Source organism: Limulus polyphemus, unplaced genomic scaffold (assembly GCF_000517525.1).
Source record: "Limulus polyphemus unplaced genomic scaffold, Limulus_polyphemus-2.1.2 Scaffold4163, whole genome shotgun sequence".
Lineage (NCBI taxonomy): Eukaryota > Metazoa > Arthropoda > Merostomata > Xiphosura > Limulidae > Limulus > Limulus polyphemus.
Genome location: NW_013669773.1, coordinates 77512 through 87408, shown reverse-complemented (window position 1 = coordinate 87408; position 9897 = coordinate 77512). Strand labels below are relative to the sequence as shown.

Sequence of the window (9897 nt, the reverse complement as noted above, 5' to 3'; positions counted from 1 at the left end):
TATGGACACTATTGAAAGTACTGCAAAGATAATATTTGTCTGTGTTTGGACACTATTGAAAGTACTGCAAGGATAATATTTGTATTTCCTAACAAACAGCGATTTTGACATCAGATAGAGGTACACTTTTACGTTTTATGAATTTTAAATGTATAGTAACTCAGGTGAATGGTAAGTATTGCTATTTTAAATACTTTGTATAATATTAAGGTGATTCATTAAACATTAAGGCATTCGTTTATTATATTTAGTTGTCGCAAAATGACCTTCAGGTAGAAATGGAAATAACTAATATATACTGTTAGTTTCAGTCAGTAAGCTCTCGACAAAGATTTTCTACAATTTATTGGACTTTAGTGATCAACTTATAAAGCTAAATGGTGATAAATAAATGACCTTTTCAGGACGAATAGGTATTAGTTATAGAAATGAAAACGTCAGGAAATACAAAAAGGATTATTAGATATAGAAGCGAAAATTAACGAATTAGTGAAGTGTTTTATAGATGGATAATAACTCAAATAATAGATAATATGTATGCATAATATGATATAATAGTTGTCTCCTTAAAATATTGATTTTTACTTAGGGCATATACTTAAGTCTACACCTTGATGACATATTGAAAAACAATTTGCTTTTAGTAACACAATTCATATATATATAGTAACACTATCTGCCTGGTAACAACGTCCGACCTTAATAACACCATCGGCATTTGGAAGTCATATGTAAGTAAAAACTATACAGTAACAGTCATAGAACACATAATTAAATCTACACATCGATGATGTAATCATATTGGAAAACAATTTGCCATTAGTAACGCATATATAGAAACTTAACAATATATTCCACCTAGTAACACCATCATCCGACAGACCTTGTAGTAATAACCTCGTCCGTCTATAGAAACACTATAAAAAATATGTAATACATAAATGAAAATTATAAATATAAGTTGGAATCTGTACACCATCCACCTTTGTAAAATGCATGTAATACAAATAAATATATAAATGAGAACAGAAACATAAGTTGAAGCCCGTATGTATTCCTACGGGATTGTCAGCCTTTGTAACTAGTATTTAATGTTTTACGTATGCAGTGAAATGGAATTAAATCTAGACAATGATGACATTTGGAGACACCCTAACATGAGATCATCATGGAGGCTTAGCAACACGCTTTCTGGACAGCTTCCATTGTGATGACAACATTCTCCTGTTATGGCGCTAGCGCCTTCTGGTTCCACTTCGTGGAACTATGATGTCACACGTAGCAACATTCTCTCTGTCTTTTGCCTGTCCTAGCAACACGTCCTCTGGCGACACTTCGTGGAACTATGACGTCATCGATCTCTACCCCTCCCCCCGAGGTCTATACATTTGTTTTGCTTTCTGGCGGCGTGGCTGACAAATGACGTCACATAGAGGATGCTTAACGTTGTAAATATATGTGGCAAGATTAAACTATATTTGTCTGTATGTTCCTTCGTTTTTAGCTACAACAACACACAGAAAACTTGAAATTACATATAAAGAAATATACAGAACAACAAAATACCTATAAACCTTTACAAACACAGACTTCGTAAGCATAGACTCTAAGACCAGAGTTTAATTTAAACCAAACTTCAGAACCATTTAAGGCTGAAAATATGAATAAAATACACTTTGATTCTATCACATGAAAGTAAATAGATCCATCAAGCTAATAAAAACCAAAGCTTAACTTAAATTAAACTATTATTAACTTAGGACTAAAATGTGAGTCGATGTGCTTTACTGTTATACTCTTGGAGAATATAGATGTGAACTAGTGACTAAAGATCACAATAGCAGTTGTCCAAGCTCGCGAAGACTATGTTTGAAAAGGTTTTATTATTTTCTGTATATTTAGGTTTAATTTCAAGTTTTTCATGGGTTTTTTTCTACTTATAAGTGAGTTTATTTACGTTCAGTGAAGGAGAACTTTAAGCTAACATATTATCATAATTTAATCTTAATCTTTAAAATTGGTATCTGTGCTTAGCTCGAGTTTAAACTGACATCTGTGTTTAGTTCAAGTTTAAAACTGGTATCTGTGTTTAGCTCGAGTTTAAACTAGCATCTGTATTTATTTCAAGTTTAAAACTGGTATCTGTGTTCATCTCGAGTTTAAAAGTGGTATATGTGTTTTAGCTTAAGTTTAAAACTGTGCACCATGTGTTCTGTTTAAACTCGAAATTCCTTATATGGTTAGTATTGATTTCATTTTCACAAGGACTATTTTTTTAGAGCCAAATTACACCGCTAAAGATTATAATAGATGTAAGTAAAAGCTTTGAAATGTATTAAAAAAGGAGAATGCCATTTCTTTGCCTGCTATATCTTATACGAGATAAAAAGCCTTGCCTATACAGGACATTAAACTTTATGTATGTTCACAAGTCACGTGTGGCAAACAACAGAAACACTGAGGCTAGTTTAGTCTCGCCAACTCAAGGCAGTATTCTTTTCTTTAACGAAACTGGTCGTAAGAAACGCGTTTGGCACTATTTACGAATTAAAATGTACTCTGACCTTTATAGAGGTATTTAACTGATCAATTTTGAAGATTCGTAAATTTTGTCAATCATAGAAACTATTAAATTGAAGAAAGTTGGTTCAAATTCCAAATTTCGATAAATTTTTCATTTCCTGTCCAGTTGAGTTTACTTAGACAGGTAAGCCTAATATAGTTGTTTTGTGCATTATTCTTGCGGATTCTTACATTATTAATCTTAACCCATGATACTCGTTGTTCTGAAGTGTAAATCAAGTAACACTGGCCAGTTAAATACACGAGTGACGAATTTTCAAACTTATTAGACGTGGTCTCAATCTTTTGTTACTTGTTATTTGTGTGTTTTGCTTTAGAAAGTTGCGTCACTGAAACGCCGAGGTTCGTCTAAGGCCCGAGCTACTGATTTTCCATTGAAGAAAACTTCTGTTTCAGTAGATAATGAAGGTTCGTCGGAAACACATCAGCTCCCAGTCGGCCAAAGAAAAGAAACATCTCTGTCGAAAACCAGACAACTTCCGGACTTAAGTACTATTTCAGAAGAGAAAAGCTTGATGATTTTCAACCGGAATTTCAGTACAGACGTCACTTCTTCCGGACCCGATAGCCAAGTTCTATCACCCATTATCATTAAACGAACTTTAAATCCAGCTACCCTACCACAATCGATTGAACTTGGCTTTGACACATCTAACAAAACAAGTGGAAGCACGTGCTTTCTGAAGCAAGGTGGGGACTTGTGTCCAACGAATACACGAAATGGATCGTTTCATTATTCTCAATCCTTTGAATTAGTGAATCTCTGTTGTACGGAAGAATCCATTCATTCTTAATATATATAAACCGGGTGTAAAATTATTACTGTTTTACTTAAATGTTTTCTCTTCTTGCACAATTATATAACGTCTGTACGTTTATGAAGGTTGCGTTTTTACTGTAAAGATAATTTGTTTTTAAAAATTTCATTATGTTGAAATTACCTTTCCATGAAAATAGAAACATTAGGAATTAGGATCAAAGACTTTGCGATATAGATTAATACAAATTACTCATTAATAGATATGTTGACAGTGTAGATCTGAAAACAGCTTTTGTCTACTCTGTCTCATAGATTTGTTAACAGTGTAGATTTGAAAACAGCTTTTATCTACTCTGTCTCATAGATTTATTAACAGTGTAGATCTGAAAACAGATTTTGTCTACTCTGTCTCATATATTTGTTAACAGTGTAGACCTGAAAACAGCTTTTCTCTACTCTGTCTCATATATTTGTTAACAGTGTAGACCTGAAAACAGCTTTTGTCTACTCTGTCTCATAGATTTATTAACAGTGTAGATCTGAAAACAGCTTTTGTCTACTCTGTCTCATATATTTGTTAACAGTGTAGACCTGAAAACAACTTTTGTATACTCTGTCTCATATATTTGTTAACAGTGTAGACCTGAAAACAGCTTTTGTCTACTCTGTCTCATAGATTTATTAACAGTGTAGACCTGAAAACAGATTTTGTCTACTCTGTCTCATATAGTTGTTAACAGTGTAAATCTGAAAACAGCTTTTGTTTACTCTGTATCATATATTTGTTAACATTGTAGATCTGAAAACAGCTTTTGTCTACTCTGTCTCATAGATTTATTAACAGTGTAGACCTGAAAACAGATTTTTGTCTACTCTGTCTCATATATTTGTTAACAGTGTATACCTGAAAACAGATTTTGTCTCTTCTGTTTCATATATATTTGTTAACAGTGTAGACCTGAAAACAAGGGGGGGGGGGGTTAGTGACTTACAATGATAAAATCTGGGGCTGAGTTTCCCGTGGCGGACAGAATACATTTTACAGTTTTGTGCTAAAAAACAAAGAAATATAAGTATTTTTTTCACTTTAGAAAAGCCTGACAAAACTATTTCAATATTTATGCCTTTCAAATTTTTCAAACTTTGTCAATTAATGGAAAGAACTTGTCACAAATGAGTAATCATAATTTTAAACAAATATTGTAGATCGTTAGTAAGGAAGGTAAGACTACTGTAATGTAATGAAGTTAGGCTTAGCAAACAGTGATCATATTTTTTTTTATATATTATACAAAGTTATCACATTTTCTCATTATCGTTCTTTAATTGCATAAATAAACGAACATATTTTAATAGGGCTTTAAAAAAAAACCAGAATTAAGTGAAATGCCCCTTCAAAAAGTCATTTAAAGATATATATATAACATTATTATTAAGATTTTGAACCTAAACTCATCACCCGTGTTTACTTTTCGTTCTAAAAGAGACATTAGATGCTCTGATATAAAAAAAATTTGATTTGTCGAATCATTTGTACCATCAAATAGTTTGGAATAAGATTTTGTCTACATAGAGCAAATCCATATGGTAACTCATAGAATGATGTAGTTAAATACACGTCATATACACAGCTCTTGTCTTATGTATACTGATTTGTGTGACGAAAATAAATGCATTTCATTAATGCAATATGTGTAATTTTTATTTTTTCTGGAACAAGAACATTCCTATATGTGTGTGTATATATATATTATTTTTATATTGTAAAACAAGCCAGTAGAATCAGCGGTTGTAATATTAACTAAAACAGTTCAAGTATTTAAACCACACTTACAGATATTTATGTATCCCGCAAGGAGATATACTGTTCTTCACCCAAACACTTTTCAGTCGACCCCCCATTCCTTCATTTCTTGGCGGATTAACTTGAAACTTGGTAGGGTTATTTATACCTTGTTCCAATAGGCCCAGGTTATTTTTATTTAGGCCTTTTTAAGGATTTTATGGGGGAGAAAGGTCTAACAACCCAAAAATATATATTATGGGCACCTATGCGATCATATTTACGTCCAACACATTGACATACAAAAAAAGTTGAAGTTACCCATTTTGAGTTGTTTTTTAGACGGGGGGGGGGGGAAGAGCTCACAAAAAAGCATAATTTTGGAAGTTTTGGGTCAGTTACCCGGCCATATTTTGACCACTTTACGTAGGATTTGGTACAAAGATACTTTTCCACAGGTCCCTTAAATATACATACAAAAATGTGAGATACGGCCATTTTTGGTTATTTGGGGGTGGGGAGATTTTGGTCCATTTCTTGGCCATATTTCGACGAATGTACGTGGGATTTAGTATAGGTCCCAAATAGAGATATAGACAATTTAAGATTTGATATCTTTTACTCAATTTTTCAGGGTTGAAAGCACGATTTGAGGGTTTTTGTGAACTATTCGTGTGTATGTCAACCAATTTACATGAGATTTGGCACAAAGATACCTTCTTGCAGTTCCCAAGCGGTGATATAGACAATTTTAGATTTTTTCTGTGTTTTTTGTAATTTTTCTGGTGTCTAAATTGGCCATGTTGGGATTGAGTTGGAGGAGACATCTTGTATTTTCCCGCAAATGCTGGCTTCTTTAATTATATTAGGTTTAGCACTTTTCACTATGATTTTAATGATTTTCTTTTAAATCTTTTTTGTGTAAATGCATTAAAGTAAATAAATATAATTACGAAACTACACTTTGAGATAAAAAAAATTCAAAGTATGTCTTTATGTAAACTTAATGAGGCGCAACGGAATCATATTGAAAGTACGCTTCAACCTAGATACTCCAAATTTTATCTTTATGCAAAATTGATGAGGTATAACAGTCAAATATTGAAACAACGCTTTAACTTGGAGACTCGAAAGCTTTATCTTTGTGCAAAATTGATGAGGTATAACAGCCAAATATTTAAACAACGCTTTAACTTGGAGACACCAAAGCTTTATCTTTATGCAAAATTGATGCGGTATAACAGTCAAATATTGAAACAACACTTTAACTTGGAGACACCAAAGCTCTGTCTTTATGCAAAATTAATGAGGTATAACAGTAAAATGTTGAAACAACGCTTTAACTTGGAGACACCAAAGCTCTGTCTTTATGCAAAATTAATGAGGTATAACAGTAAAATGTTTTGCATAAAGATAGAGCTTGGTGTCTCCAAGTTAAAGCGTTGTTTAAATATTTGACTGTTATACCTCATCAATTTTGCATAAAGATAAATCTTTCGAGTCTCCAAGTTAAAGCGTTGTTTCAATATTTGGGTGTTACACCTCATCAATTTTGTATAAAGATAGAGCTTTGTGTCTCCAAGTTAAAGCGTTGTTTCAATATTTGACTATTATACCTCATCAATTTTGCATAAAGATAAAGCTTTCGAGTCTCCAAGTTAAAGCGTTGTTTCAATATTTGACTGTTATACCTCATCAATTTTGCATAAAGATAGAGCTTGGTGTCTCCAAGTTAAAGCGTTGTTTCAATTGATGAGGTATAACAGTAAAATGTTGAAACAAGGCTTTAACTTGGAGACTTAAAAGCTGTATCTTTATGTAAAATTGATGAAGTATAACAGTAAAATATTGAAACAAGGCTTTAACTTGGAGACTTAAAAGCTGTATCTTTATGTAAAATTGATGAGGTATAACAGTAAAATATTGAAACAAGGCTTTAACTTGGAGACTTGAAAGTTTTATATTTATGCAAAATGAATGAGGTAAAACAGCATAATAATAACACTACGCTTTAGATTGAGAGGAAAATCGCTTTCTGATATTTTACTCATATACGATATATGAGACGAGTTAATAGTGTAATTTGAGACATAAGGAAATATTGAATTTGTATTAATAAATTCTTTGTGTTTCGGACAATATAAGCTCTTACAACAAGGATGCAGTAGCTACAGAAAACTTATGACTACACTCCTTTCAAACCATACAACTTTGGATGTTATGTCAATCAATACTAACCATTCTTCCTTCAAGAGTTAATTTTAGAAGTCATATGTAAGTAGTAGTTGATTAGCAAATAAAATGTCTTTATTTATATAATCTGTATTATATAACGGAGTACAAAAGACATTATAATTCTGCTAATAAACGACCTTATAACACCAAATTTGTTTTTTTTATTTAACTAGACACTCGTATTTTTGCTTGGTAACTCCTTCAGGAGCACTCCTCTGAAATATAAACCACAATTTACGATAAAAAGCTTCAGTTGGTTTAAATATTAATGTATGCCTGATTCTGTGGCGTGCGTTTGAAAAGCGTGTGTTTGACATAACAAATAGAAAAGCTTATTGTTGAAAATATAACTTGTTATCCATGATAATAAAAATTAATGATTGAAATAACAACAGTTAAGACAAAAATTATAATTATAAGGGTCATCTTTTGTCCCTGTTCAACTGTGAATGGTCATCTTTTGTCCCTGTTCACCTGTGAAAGGTCATCTTTTGTCCCTGTTCATCTGTGAAGGGTCATCTTTTGTCCCTGTTCACCTGTGAAGGGTAATCTTTTGTCCCTGTTCAACTGTGAAGGGTCATCTTTTGTCTCTGTTTATCTGCGGTCGTCGTTGTCCAGTGAGAAGAGCTTCTCCTAGTTTTCTATCAGTGTGTTTGGTAAGGATATCCACAGAAAATGGTGGAATCGTGTCAGGAGTTACTTGGGTTAGATTAGTTAAAAATTGATTTGCAACTGTGCTTATCTCGCGTAGCCCTGATCTTAGCCTTAGATAAGTCGATAACGTATTTGAACTAGGGAACCAAGGCCTTCCTTCCTTAATCAGATTTCAAGGCTACCAACGCCCTGATCTTAGCCTTAGATAAGTCGATAACGTATTTGAACTAGGGAACCAAGGCCTTCCATCCTTAATCAGATTTCAAGGCTACCAACGCCCTGATCTTAGCCTTAGATAAGTCGATAATATATTGGAACTAGGGAACCAAGGCCTTCCTTCTTCAATCAGATTTCAAGTATTTCTGAAATACATGGAAATCTAATTCGACCTTAATCATTCAAATGACATCAGGAGTATATGTAGATGTGCTTAGCGTTACCTTAATGACCATAATATACATCATATAAATATACGCTCTACCTTGTTTCAGAGAACAACCTCGTTTGCTTCACTTCGAACCCCATCATCCTAACACTTCCTGGAAATATACAATTATCGAAGAATCAAAACGAATCGATTGATGAAGGCACTACACAGTCTTTAATTATTTTATCTTTTACATTTAAATATGGACAACAAAAAACATAGATCAACCAAAACGAAAGAAGACAATTTTCCAAAAATACCACAAACATTACTCTTACTCTCTTACAGTTTTAGAACCTGAAAATGGGTGTCTTGTCTCCAATGTTGTTTATCAGTTTATATGATGGCCCGGCATGGCAAGGTGGTTAGGGCGCTTGACTCACAATCTCAGGGTCGCGGGTTCGAATCTCCGTCCCACCAAACATACTCGCCCTTTCAACCGTGGGGGGCGTTATAATGTGACTGTCAATCCCTCTATTATTTGGTAAAAAGAGTAGCTCAAGTGTTGGCGGTGGGTGGTGGTGACTAGCTGCCTTCCCTCTAGTCTTCCACTGCTAAATTAGGGACGGCTAGCACTGATAGCCCTCGTGTAGCTTTGCGCAAAGTTCAAAACCAAACCAGTTTACATGTAAAATTTGCCATCATACGCACATTGGGGAAACCAAAAACTCTAAAATCAAGGGGAAAAAACAAACACTTTGACTCTTTTTATAAAGTACGTTGGTATCTTGACGCCCCTTGTTAAGTGCCGTTGTTTCAAAAACGTGCATAAATACAGTAGGCCTCCTTCGGCCAGGTTTGACCATGGATGAGCATCCGTCCATTGTTAGCTCATGTTGATCGCTCGTCTAGAGCAGCGTCTTTTGTGACTAAGGAGACCGACACGAGAGTGACAGTCCCGGTTGCAGAGGTCACATATGTGCTTTGACGCTGGTCTGTTGGCTGCCTGTTCCTTTTGATGCGCTCGCTTCTCTTCTGCCGCCACCGTCAATTCCTCTTCACCGATCTTCAGCTGTTTACGGAGAGTGTTTCTCCAGTCAGCGCGATCGGCAGCGAGGTCCTCCCAAGTTTCGGTGTTGATGTTGAGCACCTTCATGTCTCTTTTGCAAATATCCTTGTATCTCAGCTGCGGGCGGCCGATGCCTCTCTGTCCTTCGGCAAGCTCTCCGTAGAGGATGTCTTTTGGGATTCGGCCATCCTTCATACGGCGCACGTGGCCTATCCAGCGCAACCGGCGCTGTCGTAACAGAGTGTACATGGTAGATTGGTTCGTAAGAGACAAGACATCGGTGTTAGTTGTCTTGCCAGGAGATACCAAGTATGCGTCGCAGGCTTCTGAGGTGGAAGGTATGCAGTCTTTTCTCTTGGCGGACATAAGTAGTCCACGTCTCGCTGCCATATAGAAGGGTGCTGAGGACACAGGCGCTGTGCACAGACATCTTAGTCTTCACGGTC

At 34.8% G+C, this 9897-nt stretch overlaps 1 protein-coding gene across 1 annotated transcript in view; it reads left to right on the top strand.

Moving 5' to 3' along the window:
• The window catches only part of LOC111088635, a gene marked incomplete at its 5' end in the record, with an annotated part of 16936 nt that extends 12613 nt beyond the window's left edge, over nt 1–4323 (top strand). Inside the window, one exon of the mRNA XM_022399330.1 lies at nt 2901–4323. Within this exon, the coding sequence (XP_022255038.1) occupies nt 2901–3377 (477 nt within the window). The remainder of the gene's footprint in view (nt 1–2900) is intronic.
• Nucleotides 4324–9897: the final 5574 nt, after the last annotated feature.